This window comes from Cydia pomonella, chromosome 1 (genome assembly GCF_033807575.1).
Source record: "Cydia pomonella isolate Wapato2018A chromosome 1, ilCydPomo1, whole genome shotgun sequence".
Classification (NCBI taxonomy): Eukaryota; Metazoa; Arthropoda; class Insecta; order Lepidoptera; family Tortricidae; genus Cydia; species Cydia pomonella.
In genome coordinates this window covers 39006842-39024719 of record NC_084703.1, presented here as the reverse complement: position 1 = coordinate 39024719, position 17878 = coordinate 39006842, and the positions used below count along the sequence as shown (strand labels likewise).

Sequence of the window (17878 nt, the reverse complement as noted above, 5' to 3'; positions counted from 1 at the left end):
TGAGAGCGTTTTTATGTTATTAATTGTAAATTGAATTAATTGTGACGTTATCTATGAATCCTAGATGTTTTATCAAGGACGCTTAGGCCATACTGCGTAGCGCATCGTTGTATTTATATAGGAGCATCGTTGATAATGGCATAAGTTCCATCGACAATAAAGTCCCTTTCAATAAATAACGACAAAATTATACGAACAAACAAAAAAATCAGTCAAAACCGATTTTTTTATCACTTTTAAGGCAGGTTACTGAAACAGTAATCGACTTATCATTAAATGAATAACTAAGTAACTTATAATTAATTAGTGATTAGTACTTTATATTTCTACTTTTTTTATTAGTATTGAACGCTAACCAAATTTTGGTGGTAACTACTGGCGAAATAAATTCCCACCTTAATTAAAACCAAGTTGGTAGTAACTAGTAGGAATTTTTTTCCCAGTAGTTACCAGTGGTAAAAGGTGGGAAAAAAATCCCAGTAGTCACCACTGGTAACAACTTGGTGGTCGATTACTGTTTCAGTAAACTGCCTTAAAAGTGGTAAAAAAAATCGGTCGTTGTTGTTTGTTCGTTCGTATAATTTTGACGTTATTTATTGAAAGGGACTTTATTTCCAAATAAAACCAGTTAACCCTTTGAACGCCAAAGACTGTAAAGGCGGCGTGAGCTATTATGCTGCCAAGAATGCTTATAAGAGTTATAATTTATTGATACCAATAATGTAGTGAAAAGACGACTCTCCTTATACTTAACTTGGTAATGTAACCGATTGAATCAATCATATACTAGACTATACTATACATTACAATAATCGTTACATTAACAACTGCGTCATTTGGTTTTTGTATTTGGCTGTGTTCCGTAGTGCGTCAATACTCTCCCTAATTTGTCATCCATTAATTACGTTACACGTTTAGCGGGAGGGAGGGTGTCAAGAAAATGTGACATGTTGTAACAAGGGGGAAAAGGAGTCACAAACTTTGTGACGTCTCTTTAACTTCATCTGTAACCGAAATAAATGTGACCGCGGCCGGCAAAACGACCCACTTTGTCGCTTGCCATAAGGGCGAGATTTGCTTGTATCTTTATACGAATAATCTGACAAGGAGTTAATTAGTAGTTTTGGCAACGATTGTCGTTTTTTATTCATGTAATTTGTATACCTAATAATCGGTTTCGTTTTATAAAATTTGTAATACCTAGGTATAGCTTTTATATAAATATTTTTTATTAAAATAATACTTAACAAGCAATTCGAATTGCCGATTTCGTTAAACCAAAATTACCAATAAATATGCGACGTCACACCAGGTGTTTGTCAAATGTGACAAGGAGGGGGGAAATGCAGGATGGTGCAGGCGACAAAGTAAAGGGCATAAATATAATCAATGTTTATTTCACAATTTCCGTAAAGCATAGATTGTAGATATCACGTTTCAGTTATGCACACAAGTCAATCCATACCGAACACATAATTATAACATAGTCGTTACACTTTTCTATACAAAATTAACGCTATACTGTTATGGCGTTCTAGCAGTTAGAGTAGTAGCATACAAAAAATTATATTAAACATATTTTATTTACAACTAGATATTTTTATTAGGTACATGAGTTTTATATGAAAATGGTATAAAAAATTACACTTTCATACATTCAATTACATCTAATATCATTGTAATACAAATGCGATTCGTATCCTAACTTGCAAAAATATAACAAGAGTAAAAAAGACAATGCTCCATTTTAATTATAAACAAGAAGTTTCAGAAATACTTATTAAAACAGAAAAATCACTCCAGGCACTGTCGTTACATAGAACTTTAAACGTACTTGCTTCACAAGAGGAAACCCTTCTAATATGAAGCAGTCGAATTCAAAAAAACTAAATCACCCAACAATTTCGTGGAAAGGTCCAATACTCGTGCTTACAATATTTGCTCTAGCTTTTGCAAATATAGCAGAATAAAAACCTTTGAATGTATCCTTCAAATTATACTCTAGTAGTATACAATCAAATAAGTCAAATAACATTAAATGTAAATAAATATAAATAATTTACATATGGCAACTATTTGGCTTTGAATAAATGTACTTATAGTTAAACCAAACAAGCAGATAACTGAACAAATATTCATGACAGCAGCTTGCTTGAAAAATAAGACTTCCTTATAAGTATGACTTATTGTGCTCTTGCTCAACCTCATTGGAGCCATGCCATATCTCATGGGGCCTGTCTAGTATATAATATATGTATCATACAGTTAGGAACGAAACGAGTGACATAAGTATTGCACGCATAAAATACAATAGTAATGCAGACAAAGAAATTCATTTTTACCGAGTTTATTTTTATTAAGCTTTGAAAATAGTGAGGCTTTTGACATCAAGATACCTTTCTTTGTTGCTTTAAGATTTTATAGTAGCAAATTTTTGACGAAGTTACTAACTCCGAAACTAGCTTTTAGCGGCACAATACTAGTAACAACATTGAGTTTAAAGCTCGTTTCCCACTGAGCTGTCGTGCGTGAGATTCGAGTCCATGCTCGCGTTGTCAGAGTCTTGGCTTTGGTTTCCGCTGTAGTTAGCCGCTTCTTGTAGCCGCATCAGCATATTCAACTGCAAAAAAACGAGTCATTTTAAAGTCTGGAACAGTTGGTTCCCAAAGTTGACTGAGATCCGACCCACCTAACAAAACTGCCAAATTTGGGATCTACCTCTTGGCCTTCTTAAATAGAGAATTTAGTATAAAGGCGTATTGTCAAAGTAAATTTTGTAGTCAACTAATTTTACTGCCATCTTTCGAAACAGGACGAACTCTTAGAATGACATGGCTATTTGACCCATGTTCTTTCACTGATGTGTTAAATATCAAACGGTGTCGCCATCTACTCGAGTATACGCCAAAGATATATATATCGCTATCTATTCGAGCATATTTTTTTATTTATACCCATAGTTTGTGAAATGCTGGTCTGGAGTAGAGTAGAGGTAATTTACTAGTGGTACATTAAATTCCATATTTCAGGGCCGGGACTCGAACTGAGGACCTCATGTTCGGAAGGCACGCCTTACCGCTAGTGCACAATAACCATGGCATTCCATAATGGGTGATGTCTATAAGCACCATAATGTCGCAATATTGTTACCGTGTAAAGTACCTCTCGTTTAATAAATAAATAGTAAGAAAGTCCTTACCAAAGGATCCTGGTTGTTGTTGGTGTTTGGATCTTGATTGGTTTCTTCTATCCCGATTTCCTCGACAGTAATCGCACGTAGAGTCTGAAAATAGAATACATATTTTAGCTAATTGTCGTAAAGTCGATTAAGGGCCTAAAATTAGACTATTTGATCATGCTTGACCATATTCGATGAATTTGTTAACATAATGTAGCAATCCTATAATTTTAGAGAACAAACTACAGTTACAGACGGTGGCTACATAATCCCTACCAGCCTGTATTCTCTGACTTAGGGCCGTTGGTACAATTGCAATCACATATATCAGAGCGGTGAAAGTGTTCACGACTATCCGAATAAAGCCTCTATTATGAAGACGTTAACGTACCTATTCAGATATTTTTGAGAAGCGGCTACGCTCCGATATATCTAATGACTACTGTACCAACTGCCATAAGTCCGAATGCGTTCAGAGACAGAGACTGGGAGGAATTCTGCCATATATAAACTCGGATGCATTTGCTCCCTAACGGTGGTCCCGGGTCACCTACAGACTTATAAAATGTTAATAAAACATTGTGTGACAGGGACAATATAATAAAACACAATCAGTACTATCATGTTGTCCCTGTCTCTATATGCGTCAGTACTCACGTGCGAGTGGTTCGGCTCGCGCCACGGGTAGCTGGACTTGACGTGCTGCAGCGGGTCGACGGCCGCGTGCCGCCGCCGGCCGTACAGCGCCACGCCCTCGCGCACCGCCTCCGACGCGTACGGCACTATGCTGTAGTTCCATACGTCCGCGAACCACGCCTGCAAGGGACAGACGTTACATGTGTGTGCCAATGGGGTTCAAATTGCTGATACTTTGGATGACACCACTAAAACGGGGACTACGTTTGTACGAAGAAGCGGTCGTCCACTATCCTCTTAATACGAGCAAATTTTTTTCATCTTCAATTTGTAAAGATGATTTGTTATGATCACATTGGTTGGCATGTTTAGGCAATACCTGACTAGCATCCAGATCCATAGGGCAAGCGAGGAAGAGCCTCGGGCCAACGGTGACGTCACTCGAGGAGTGCGCCTCGAGGAACGCGTTGAGCGTCGACCACACGCCCGGCAGCCACTCCAGCACCGCGGCCAGCGCGGGCTCGCGTCGCCCCAGGCGTAGCTCTAGCGAGAATAGCTTGCGGCGGAGGTATCTATAACAAATACATTTGTGTTTTGTAATAATACCTACACGTTCTGTTAATGTTTTTATGCGGGAATGAGCACTTTCCGTGCCGTACTATAAAACGTTGTAAGATACACGTGCGAATAGGTAATCCCTGCTTTTCGCACTTGTATTGTAAATAAATGTTGTGTGTTAAAGGTAGGCATTAAGAGTCGAGTGAATAAGGATAGATATGTGAACAAGACAACATAGATACCTTCATGTAGTCATGAATATATCTGCCTCTCGCCGATGTCAGAATATTCGTGCGTGAGTGCGCACTCACGAGGGCCTGTCAGTTAATATCAGTAGCCTAATTTTATATTGAGTATTGGGGCATGAAAAGGTACGTTCAAGATTTGCTATAGGCTGATAAATATGCACAGTGGTATTTTGTGTGTATTGGCAAAGTACGGTTACGCTTCGCGGCTCAAACAGTGAAATGAATCCAGGTTCAACTAAAATTTTGTTATCCCTTTACCTGGCTAGAAATCCTTTTACAGGTTCCATGTGGTTGGCGGTGAGCAGCCAGCGGAAATTGTGGTGCAACTGAAGATTCGTCGTGTTGCACGTCGCCTGAGACATCGTTCCTGTGACAATCATTCTATGTGTTACAAATAGAATGAAGAACATATTCAAAATAATTACCATCAAATTAGAATGTTACAGGATTGCCATCTAATATCATTGAGTAGTTTGAGACTAGATTTATTAAGGGAACCTATTATAGTTTGTGTAGGTAAGGAATAAAGGGGAAGCAACTTATCATGCGTGCCAAGTCTCATGCTATCTTCCGCAATATAGTCTGTAAAATATAAGCGATGGGCCCAAAATTGACCATCTCCTTTGTTAGGGATATGAGGCGAACTATAAAAATAATAATAAATAATGATCATACATCGTTATCGCGGGAGCAACAACGATTTGACAGTACTGAAAGATTATGACAAATAAACAATAACAGAAGTTACATTCGTTTATATGCTATGAGTTCAAAATGAAATTTAAAAATATTTTATAGTCATCTATTACGAAAATCAAACTAATATACTTTAAGAAGTAAATACTGATATAAAAATTAAATATATTAGTGACTTATTATTCAAGTTGACACATTGACTGATAGATAAGCGTTTACAAAGTAAAATAAGAGTTCGATTGACTTTTTCCAACGAAAACTTCATGCTAAATATGAATCACATCTTAGAGGTTTAGAATGTGTAGGCAGAATATTCAGTTCATAAAAAAGACATTCTGTTATATGTGTTTTTTGACAGGCTTGTTTTTGCTTCCGCGATAACGATGTATGATAATGACACATTCTACATGGCATTAAAGCTCTCCAAGATGCCTCTACGAGTTGGATCTACCCACGCAAGCCTATTAAAAGATCGGAATTTGTGGGTCCGTGAAATTCAAGGATATACAAAATAATAGGTAATGAATTACCAATGATAACAGGCATGTTCCTGTTGTCGGGCGGCAGCAGCCCCGCGAACGCGTCCCCGAGGCCGGAGGCGTGCTGCAGGTTGTCGAGCACCACCACCGAGGGCAGCGCCGCCTCCTCGCCGGCCGCCGCTGCGCCGCACTGCTCCGCGATGTTCGCCAGGTACGCGCGCAGCTCGATACATGATTTGCGGTCCACACTGATAATTCAATTATAGTACATTATTGCAGAATCGACGAATTGCTGTTCCTGCCGAGGCATATATAGTGCTTCTCTCCGAACATGCCAGGAAATCAGGTAAAATAATTATAATTTAAGCATCAACCAGCACTCAAACCGAACCTGCACATCGAAAACGTCAAAAACAATTTCCCTCTTTAATTATTTTTTAAAAGTTAAAGGCACAACTATTCAGCCATTCAGTACCATTCAATATAATTGTGCAATTAAGCTGTATTTGCACGCATGAGATTCTTACGCACGCAAAAAAAATATAAAAGTTGTCTTAGATTTTATTAAGCAGTATTCGCACGATGATGCTGACCGCGTCGTGTAGACGCAGCCCGCGGCTATATTCATTGGCTGTTTGTTTTTCTTAATGGATACATGTTTTTAAAAAGTAAAAAACAATACAGTAATAATTTTCCGTCCGCTAAAACACGACAATAATGGTTTGAATTTTTTTAACTTGAGTTTGACCATAACGAAGAACTTCCCGTACTATTTTTGCTACAATAATGTGAACATTTCCGAGCATATTGGAGAAAAAAACATTAGTCGCATCGTTATGACATTTTGAAACTTTTGAAGAACATAATGCGAATGAAACGCGTCTCTTTGCGCACTATAAGATCATCGCACTCGCACGTGAGACCAAGAACCTTAAATCAGTGAAAGTAACTAAGGTTTTGGTAGTAGTTGGATGCTAGAAAATATCTGATTATAAACACAACAACAATGCGGAGTTTTGGCCGAAGTTCCGCGGCCGGCTCCCTGACACTGCGGAGTTGCATAATGCATCGCAATCATAATGTGATTTGTAGTTTTAAAACATATTTTTATAATATGTATGCTAGTTTTAAGGTATTTATCTATGGGCCAGTAGTTGCCTGAAATAAAGATTTTAATTAATTCATAAAGCAAGTGCAAGTGTGAGCTTGTTTATTTTTCAGTCAGTAATTAACTCGATTAGCAAACCTAACTCGATTTATACTAGTCTGATTGCAGGGATCACTGACTTACGCTCCAATATTAGCGTCTCGAATCTCATCAACAATCAAACTTAGTGAAAATAAGTAAAGTGCGGTACACGTACTTAAACGTGGCGACGGCTTCAGCGGGGTTCCCGCGGCGCTCGGTGCCGTTACGTTGCACGTAGAACTCGGCCAGCTTGGCGGCCAAGTACGACTTGCCCGTACCGCTCGGCCCGCAGAGGATTACCCGCTTGTGCTCCGATAACAGCGACACGTACCTGAATAATTATTAACGATTGCTGAAACTGATGAAATATAGAAAATCTACGTTTCTACAGAAAGCATTCACGACACAAGAGTTATTTTTCGACTTTGTGTTGTTGTGTCGAATATAAAATAAAACTACATTCATGTCCCGCTACGGGCTTTCTTCAAATAAGATCAAATTTGAAACTCGGATTTTGTAGTATACAGATCATCATGGAAACACCTTCTGTTGATAATATATCACATTAGAACTCACCTAATCATAATATTTTTTGGTATAAGGCTGTCGAACGCTAAGCTTCCGACGCCTTGCAGGCAAATGTACAGCGTGTTCACCGTCCCGATGATGTACCCACACGGCAGCAGCTCCGGGAACCCGATCTCGGGCCCCCGAGTGGCCTCTCCCAGGTGGTACGACGTTATCGAGTCGGTGTTCAGCCCGAGATTCGTCCCAGGATCTATCCTTGAGAGATAATCTTTAAAAGTCTTCCTAACTATGTAATCTAAGTTCTGCCAAGTCGTCTTGCCGGATATGTACGTGTATGCTATCGTGTACTCGTTGCAGTTTATTGTCGAGTCGCTATTGTATACGTTTTTGTAGGATGTGCTGTGTGCAGATTTGTTGCTTTTGAGGCTGTTGGTGTTGGACTTGTTGATAGAGTGCGGGTAGTCTTGGGGCTCCGCCTCGGGGCTGTGATTCTGCGAGAGTCGCGGCGAGTCGAAGCTGGGCTGCTTCTCGAAGTGGTTGTTGTACCCGCTGGCCGACTGTTTCGCATAAAACCTGCATTCGGATTCCGTGAGCGTGTCTTGTACTTCTTCGAAATATCTTTGGAATGTCTCTGGCTGTCCTAAATATACTGCTATTGCTATTTTCTTTCCGTCTGTCGTGTCGCCCTGACTGTCCGCTACACCTGAAAAATAATAATACTGTATTTTTCCAAAATAGATCGCTTATATAAATAGAAAAGTACATCAATCGTACATGCACAAGATGTATAACAAAGTCAGTGTATCAACATAACTTCAGGTTCTTATATATTGTTTTATCATTAAATTACCGATTTTTAACAGCTAAGTACCTACTTCGCATCATGTCAGTGACTGGCATGCCACTGCTACGTTGTGGCATAATTAACTTTACAGTACATATGGTGCTACTTTACCGCACTAGTGCGAAAATTAGCATATTACGTTACTATGTCGAACATTTAAAGGGCCATATGTACTGTAAAACGTTGTACGATACATGTGCGAATAGGTAATTCACAACTCGTGTCGATTTAAAACACTTCCTTCGGTCGTGTTTTAATTTATCGCCACTCGTTTCCAATTTCCTATTTTTCGCACTTGTATCGTAAATATCTATTTACGCTTTGTATTTTACTTTCGACAAACAGGGTAAAATTGTAAAAGCAATAATAATTCATTTAAATGGCATTTTATTCTGGTTTGCACCGTTCTTTGCGTTTGCATACGTTCAATTACTAGCATAAACGTGTTATTCTTACCTATATCGGAATAGCTCTCCCCGATAGCTAGTTCACGGCTCTTCGGCGGCGGCAGTACCGTATTAATATCGTAATCCCCGCTGAGTCGTTCGCTGTTCAGCCCATTCGTGAATATATCAGCGGTCCCATTCAACCCCAGTAGTGTTTCGTTCTCGCTCAGCTCGCAGGAAGCCTTGTTGCCGTATATAGGCTCGACCATGCTAGACTTGGGCGAGCCTTTCTTGGCAAAATCCATGGTTGGAGTGGAAGCTATGCAGTTGAAGTCGAGCTCTAGGGGCTGGGAGTGGATGTCGATGGTAGCCTGTTGGATAAAAAAATCGTCATCATGAGCTTATATACTTACGACCCGCTGTTTACGAGTAGCACAGGCTCTTTACAGATTTGTAATTTTATTTACCAAGTACAGTCACGTCTGAAAACATCGACACGATCGAAGTGCGAAAAATATGTATACACGACCTTATGGCCCGTATATTAGGATAGTGTATTCATATTTTTGCCACTTTATCCGTATCGATATTTTCAGACGTAACCGTACTACTGAGTCGTCATTTTTAATTAGTTAAATATAAGTCATAATTTGCCCTACACGATAATCCTTTATTAATTAGTCAGCAATATAATACTATACTACGTATACTATACATTGGCAGTAAGGAATCAGCGCCAATCAGGAAGAGCGCTTGTGTGGTGTGATTCCACACGAGGTACCGGTCGGGTATCCCCCTCGAGGGTCTTGGAAAGGGTATTTCGTAAGGCTTTGCTTCCCAAAGCCGTTTCTAACTAAAACCCTTTCATTTGGCTTTTTAAGCGCTTCATAATACGGGTAAGCTAATAACATCTTGAAGGGGTATTGATTATAAATAATAACGCTTATGCCATTTTCAACTTTCTCTTCGTAAAAATGAATCAAATATTGCTTATATATGTTTAAAATGAAGGACTGGGCCGACTGGGTGTCTAGCGCGTTGACAGCACAGGTGACATAATTTTTTGAATTAGGAAGGGGATACCCTTTTATTTTAGTGGTATCTCTGAAAGGGAAATCTCTTCCTGGAGCAAAATCAAATAAACGGGGAAGCAATTCACAGGGAAATCCAATCGTTGGGGCTATTCGATAAACGACTAAGCCATTTAAAGGCTTTTTTTCTGGAAGGGGGTGGAGGGGTCCCTGTTCCACACCGACAAACTGCTAATTACATCGTTGACGTCCCTGACAATATTTAATTAAGTAACAGTTACTGATCTTTAGTAAATTCAATGGGAGTTAATTAGATGCAGTTACTAACCCCCTTATTCATAAACGTGTACTAAAGTTACGATACCGCTGATCATCGTTTGTCCCTTTCCATCATACAAATACGTTGGAAAGGGACAAACGATGATGAGCGGCATCGTAACTTCAGTACACGTATATGAATAAGGGGGTAAATGTTTACTCGATTGCTTAGCGCCAACTTTTAACTTAACTCTTAAGTTAAATAATCTTACCAAAAATCGGTTTGGGTTTTAGCATATACTTTAAACAGAGGGCCGCTTTGCAAAGGAACCAGTTATAATACAACGGCACGTTTATGTAGTGAGCCGTTTATTACTTTGAGATAATTAAACTTGTCTCGTAAGTGGTATAATATAATTATTACGAATGTAAACAAATATTAGGAAATATTAAAAACCGTACCAGCGGTAACACTGTATGGTCGTATTATTTGTATGTACTGTTAGACGACGGATACCACTTAACTGGATTTGCATTAAACTGAGATTATCTAGACTTAAGTATCTATTACAGAAAAGCAATAATTCCAACGGCATATAAATGTATAAGTATTTGTAATGTTGGTTCGAAGATTTCTAATAACTAATAGTTAGAAATCGCAAACATGTCTATGGTCCATTCACAATAGAAAAAAAAATATAAACGTTTGAATGCTAATATTGAGCGTTATTGTATAAGTAGATGATAAGTGACCTATTTATTTTAAAGACTTAGAAAAAAAAACTCAGATGTCGCCACTGGGAACAGGTGAGAAAAAAATCTCAGTTACAGCCGCTCTTTATTTTGTTTCAGTTCAATCTCGTTTTGATCGGCGAGGCTGAAGCGGCGCGGGTCCTCGACAGCGGAGCCGCCCAAATTGAACTAGCGCGCCGCATGATGTAGACGCCCGATCGTTGTGCAGTGTCTCGTTCTACAATATGTATAGTATACCTGGTGCATGCTAGCCTGGTCGGCGAGACTGAAGCGGCGAGGGTCCTCGACGGCGGAGCCGCCCGTGCCGAGCGAGCTCTGGCTGCCGGCGAGCGAGCGCGATGTCACTAGCCGCTGTAGACGCTCGTTGTTCTGCTTCAGGTTCAGCATCTCGTTCTGGAACATTTTACTAGTTTAAAACCTGCCTGTTGCTTATCTTCTACAAGTTCGATGAAATGAATCAATTAAGCTTTAATGAGAGTTGAGGTAGACATTACATAGAGTCAAGAAAAATAGGCAGTCTAATTTGAATCAATGGTATTACAAATTAGGGTTGATTTTATCTAGCTTTAGAATCGATAGAAACGAAACAAAATGAAAGCGAGTTGCTTGTTTCATTTAATAATGATTAAAATTTCATTGCAGGTAATTACTACTAGTATAACGACCGTGGTTAGTGAGCTTTAAGGCTCATGTTCCTGATTGAATTCAAGGCATGCAAAGATTTAAGATTTCATTTTAAATTAAAGTGATTTGCTAATCGATCGATTGCTGTCTACATATAAAGCATGGTACCTTGATGATTTTTTGCATGATTTGGGAAATGTGGTCACATCGATATCTTAATCCTTGACTATTTATTAAGTACTCGATTCAATTGTCGATTAGGAAGTAAATATCAGATAATAAACATGTTAAATTGTCTCCAGTGACTACAACTTGTAATATTTAACCGTCGATATGGTTTTCGAACTTTCGCCCTGAGTTGAAAGTTGAATTTTGATATAATCGATTATTTATACGAGAGTCCGAATAAAAACAATAAATTCGATATATTTGTCTTGACTTTTACTTCGCAATTATTAAGCGTTACGAATACATCGCCGAAACATATACAGCATGTATTTTTGGTACGATCAGATAATCAAAGAGTAGTTAGTTTAGGCTTTAATGAACACACTTTCATGGGTTCTATAAAAAATGGACGCAGCAATGTATCACTACTTTGTTTTAACTCAATACGTCGCATTAATGACGCGACGTCACCACTGTCACAAGTCATTGTCGCTCGAAACCTTTTCAAATATTAATTTTGCTTTAAATTTTTAGGTATTTCAGAATCATTTCATACCACAAAAACTTACGTCTCGTTTAAGTGTATGGTTATATCAAAAATACATGATGTATATGTTCCTAGGTAATAAATACTTATAGGACCCAAGTAACATTAAAGTTTGTAAACGAGACGTATATCGCACAATACGGTCTCGTATTGTGTTCTTTCCGGTCCACATAACAGGGCCGGGCCCCGTGAACTCGCATGGCTACCGGTATTCTTGTTTTAGTCTAGACTAGATCGAGATCGAACATCTGCGTGCAGTATGGTTCAATGCGTTTAATAATATCAAGCTGTAGGCACCTTTATCTGCAATAATGACCTATTTCTACTATTATCCGCGCAGATGGTTGCAATGATTGCAAATGAAAGTGGGGATTTCAATTACAGTTTATTTTTTGTGTATGTTTAACGTGCTATGTTAAAATATTCAAATAATGCTATTTCCATTATCGATTCTGTACCCGTGCATAAGTCAAACAATTGAGAGAATTACACATTAGGTAAGAGAAGGGAATTAGTACCTAACTAGAATCAGACAAAAAAGAGTAAATTTAAGTAAAGCGGGATTAAAACATTTCATAGTAAGCACACCAATTTTATTGTAAAATACGTGACATAGCAAACAAATAATGTTCGACGGTAGAATAAGACGGACGTACCTACTACCACAGTATAAGGAAGGTGCATTTTACTACTATTGCACATCATACTTATATAATGTTTCCCCTTATTATTAATCAATTTATTCACATAAATGCTTGCAGTCTACACCAAGCCATTTATAAGTTATATTATATAGGTATACATACTAAAAAATGTTACCTTCTTACACTTAGTGGCGACCGCAATAGGCTAGTTGACATTTTTTTATAAATGGTATTGATCAGGTTTGTTTTGAGGATCAAATGTCTATATAGGACCCATTGCGTTAAAATAATAAAAAAGTCACAAATAATAGTCAAAGTCTGACAATCGCACTTCACTGACGAAACGCTCTCCTAACAAAATTGCAAATCATCATGACGTCACGATGTAACGTCACTATTGCTCAGAAGCCGTTTCGATGTATGGAGAACAAGGAAATTGCGATTATAGTTGCTATTCAATATTTTGTTAATAAATTGTCAGGAATCGAATGCTATCATAATTTTATTTTTGGAATTAAAAAAAAAACTTCAATTTGGTGCACTTGCATTTTTTTATTTCACCGTGGAATGGGTAAGTGCGTTTAAGGAAATTAAGAGGCATAGTTAATTCACAAAATTTTTTTTATAAAAAGTAAATAAATGTTGCATAAAGCGTTGTTGTAACACGGGCATTCATTACATTTAATTCAACCAAACAATTGAAAACTGTGAACTATCAGTGTCACTTCGAACATCAATCATCCGAGATAGTATTTAAGTTTAGTAGCAAATGTACACACTCGTACTAAACACTAATGAATATGCAAACAGGTCCTAAGGCAAGTGTATAGGCTCGTAAGGGCCTTATAAGATTAAAATTAATTATTAATTATCTCCGATATGTAGTTAATTAGAATACCGGTTCTTCAATCTTTGAGAAAGTTCCTGAATTTAAGCTCAGGCATGCACCCTTGAAATTAACGAAAAAAAACACGGTGTATATTTTAAGTTTCCAATTTGTTGTGATTAATTGCTCATTTTCTTTCTATTTAAATAGATTTAGTTATAAAATTCAACATATGTTAACAAGCCTATTATTGTATACTGTTCATCATCGGACTGTAACAGTTACAAAGCTAGACATACCCGCATCTTGATGACGGTGTCCTTGAGGCTCTCCAGCTGGTGCGCCGAGCTGAGCGCCTCGAGCCGGATGTCCGTCAGCACCAGGTCTTTCTCCCGCAGCTGCCGCTTCAGCTCGTCCACCAGCACTGACTCTTCTGGTTTATCTGTCACAGCAATAGCCAATTATATTAATTATGGAACAAGATGTCTTTTGACTGCTTGACAAAATAATATATCGAGTGGTCTATATGACAAAAATCCGGGCTACGTGGAAATGAAAAAAAGAAGAGAAGAAGGGTAACATGAGCCAATAGCAATCTACAAGTTATTCTGACTTCAATAGTAGAATGAAACGAATCTTATTATGATGGGAAATGTCATCATGAGTAATTCTTGTCTATCAATTTTTACAGGTGATCTATCATAATATTTAAACGGGTACCTGACCGAATACGTATTACTTTATTTTACAGTCACGGCGTGTACACTAATATCGGCCACTTGAACCCTAAAACAAGCTTTTTTTTGGTAAATCATAGGTTTTTTTGTAAGAGCACGTTTTATTTTCGAATTATTGACCGATTGGTTCCGAAAAAACAAAATTGAACAACCTTAATTTTTTAATAAATGTGTTTTGTTCTCTAGTTACACGTATACCATCCCTATTCTTTATAATTTATTAACTAAATGTGGCATTCCATCAGAGAACGGTCCTTATGAACATCATATCATAAGGAGTTTCAGGCATGGAATAGTAAATAGCGACTCAGATAATACGCTTTTCTGAACAAAATCATGACTGGATGTTATAAATATAGTTTTTGAGTAAACCGCACGTGAGATACGGACGAATAGACATAGGGGTTTAGGTTTCGCTATTTTGGCTGTGGAAAACAAAGTGGTTACAAAATTCAAGAGCTAAGTAGGTAAAGTGCAAATAGTATAATGTTCACCCCACTCTTGACTTTCACTTTGGCAACCCAATTTCACTGAGACCTTGTTGGCTATTGTTTACCTAACAGGGACGTAAACTGTATTATTTGTTTAATATCTATATGGTGGTGTCCGCGAGGCACGACCGCGGCCTGTTGACGCTCGAGCACTCTCTCAGAACCCGACTCACACTGTAATTGTGCTAATATTCTTACGCTCACACTTGATTTTAACCAGATTTTCAAACGAAGGTTAATTCGGCGGATGTTGTGCTTTCACAGTACAGTAAACCGTAACTTAAGTGTCGCTTTCCAGAAACTAGGACCCCCCTCCTGGTCCCATTATAACACTATTAGATCAATAATAAAATAAAATAATCTGCAACAATTCGTATATCAATATCTCGGAGTTCAGATCTGTTAATGTGTCATTGTGCGCCTTAGGGACATATTTAAATAATTACTCATTCTGGGCTCTCCAGGAATGTTTAATCATCTTCCGTTTTATCGTACCTATCTTAATAATAGCTAAGAATAGAAATCGGCACGAAATCCATGTCTAAACAACATCATCACAGCTTTGTGACGTCCACTTTCGGACAGGTAATAATGACGAAGCCTGATGCCATATCCACCTCACTATTTCCATCTTGGGCCGGAGGGCACGTCAAGTTGTCAACTTGTGTCATGACACAGCGGTCACGCTCACTTGATGTTTATTTGTTTACCTTTGGTTTGTTCCGCGGGGGCCTGCGGGCACGCCGGCTTGTCCTTCGCCTCCGGGAGCGCCTCATGGGAATGTTCTAAACTGTTCTCGTTGCTCCCCTCGCGGATCGTGTGCGGATCGTCGTAGTGATGGGAGCCCGATGAGCTGTCCTGAGACGACAGTTGCCCGAGCGACGAGTGTTTCGCCGTTTTAGATATCTTCGCGTTTCGAGAGAAAGCTTTCGTAAATGATGAACGCAGCTGTCGACAATATGGAAAGTAAATTAAATACAAGTAAAGATAAATTGACGCATAAGGGATTCACTGCGCTTAATCGCATTAGAAATAATTTGAACATACTCGTATTTAAAAATAACAAAATGGTCAGTTGCTATTTGCTCTGATATTAATAAACAGAAATATCATGCTGTCATGCATGCATCATGTCTATAACTGAACGAAACCACTGAACAGCTTCGATCGAGCCCTTATGAAAGTTATGATTTATGAATAAGTGGCCGGGTCCAGTTGTCATGTGCGATATATTATTTTGTCTGTTCCAAGGAACTGTAGTCTTGCTTTGGATGATGTATCATTGCGTTATCCTAATAGTGTTTATGTATTTATTAGGGTGTTCCTACTTTGTATGGAATAAAAAGTATGTGTAATAAATTTTACCTCCACAAGGCTCCCATAGTTATATTATGAAATAATAACCTGTGCTAAGTTTGAACTCATTTGTTAATAATTCATACATTTATACACCCAAAAGCAAAAGTATGGAAACAAGATTGTTTTCTTTAATAAGTATCTCATATTTCTGTCTTTGTTTTATAATTGTAACCTATAATTTACATTAAGCAACCACAAAAGGTTAAAAACACTCGCTAAATATCTAAACATTTTAAAATATTGTCAAATAAAATAAAATAAACATTAGGAAAAAGTAACAATTAAACCGTTTTAATTGTTTTGAAAAATGTTGGACTGGCAAGTATCATAGCCACAACTTGAGTAATATGACTAATTTACTTTTTAAATGTTCTACTATTATATTTACCATTTTGTTTCTAATGAGTAGTATATATTACATCGCTTAAAAAATCAGTTTGGAGTGTAGCTCGATGACCTCTAAAGGATGCTAAATGGTTTTAATTATTAATACCTTGGATAGAACAGAATCTCGCGGAGAAGGAATAACTTCATATTTTTGTTAATATCATTTATTTTTATATGAACAATTTTTCTATTCGAGTAAGTATTGAGAAAATGTATCTTGGCAACGTATCTCACAAGATTCGTTATTTTACATCCTCTTTTTTATCGTAGAGCTTCTTTTTTGCTCTATCATGCGCGCAAGCGAGTTTTTTTTATTTGCCAAGAAAAGGGTTAACGAGTAAAACACGATGAATGCAAATGTAGCGAGCACTTACCCATCCTTTCTTCTTATGCTTCTTATCGTGCGGCGCTGAAGAGCCACTGCTGAGGCTGTTGATGCTCGACACGCTGTCGGTGGAAAGGTGCCGAGTGATCGCTCCATTCCCGGTTTGTGCCATGCGCTGCGGCGAACTCTGCTGGGTTTGAGGTGCCGCCGGCTCTTGCTGTTTTTCAACCTTCGAAAAAAGTAGGGTTAGCATCATTAGCCTCAAATGGCTGGAGCTAATAATGTAATAGTGGACGTCACTGGCGACCGCAGAGCTGGATACACCCATATTGGTACTAGTATTTATAAATAACTCGTACATCGTAAGCTTATGTAGATATGTAGTGTTACGTCAACAACGCCATTGTAGTGATTTGCCAGAGGTACTTAGCTAATTGCTCTAAAGTTTTCGCACATGCGTATCGTTTGACGTATTCATAGATATTTTTATCGACTCGGATAATATATGAAGTGTTTTTTCCTGTGATAAGAGATCTACGGAAACTAGTACATCTGAACCTACTTATTGATAATAAAGGCATAGGGCATAGAATGGACGGGATGCAGATTGTAGGAACTTATTCTTCGAATAAAAATCTCTGCCGAAATCTCTTGAATCTTTATATATGAGTTGAAGTCCCTTTCTTTTAATGTTCAATATCATCAATCATTATGTGAGACAGATCCGTGTGTCTTGTCACTTGTCAATTCTAGACACGAGGACATCGAAAGTGGAACGGGAACAGATCCATTGATGGCCAATTGGAGGCAAATGGAGCCTCACTGGTTGGCTCATTTCATGTCAATTATTTATTTTATAGGTCGTGGCTTTCCAATATCTATGAATACGCGTAAACTGAACTTCAATTTTTGTCAATTCTATTTTGCTTTTTCTGTTACTTAGAAGTTGCGTTAATAAGAAAGAAACGAAAGTGTTTTAGCAAAAA

At 38.0% G+C, this 17878-nt stretch overlaps 1 protein-coding gene across 6 annotated transcripts in view; it reads right to left on the bottom strand.

Moving 5' to 3' along the window:
* Positions 1 to 1381: 1381 nt before the first annotated feature.
* Positions 1382 to 17878, bottom strand: part of LOC133522649 (protein sickie) — a 268242-nt gene continuing 251745 nt past the window's right edge. For all 6 annotated transcript variants that reach the window (XM_061858067.1, XM_061858046.1, XM_061858037.1 and 3 more), the window contains 13 exons: positions 16942 to 17121; positions 15532 to 15769; positions 13893 to 14035; positions 11022 to 11177; positions 8813 to 9113; positions 7561 to 8215; positions 7160 to 7315; positions 5847 to 6043; positions 4879 to 4987; positions 4194 to 4386; positions 3836 to 3994; positions 3200 to 3283; positions 1382 to 2620 (listed from right to left, as the gene is read on the bottom strand). In XM_061858067.1, coding sequence (XP_061714051.1) covers positions 2498 to 2620; positions 3200 to 3283; positions 3836 to 3994; positions 4194 to 4386; positions 4879 to 4987; positions 5847 to 6043; positions 7160 to 7315; positions 7561 to 8215; positions 8813 to 9113; positions 11022 to 11177; positions 13893 to 14035; positions 15532 to 15769; positions 16942 to 17121 — 2694 coding nt within the window. In that variant the 3' untranslated portion in view covers positions 1382 to 2497. The remainder of the gene's footprint in view (positions 2621 to 3199; positions 3284 to 3835; positions 3995 to 4193; positions 4387 to 4878; positions 4988 to 5846; positions 6044 to 7159; positions 7316 to 7560; positions 8216 to 8812; positions 9114 to 11021; positions 11178 to 13892; positions 14036 to 15531; positions 15770 to 16941; positions 17122 to 17878) is intronic.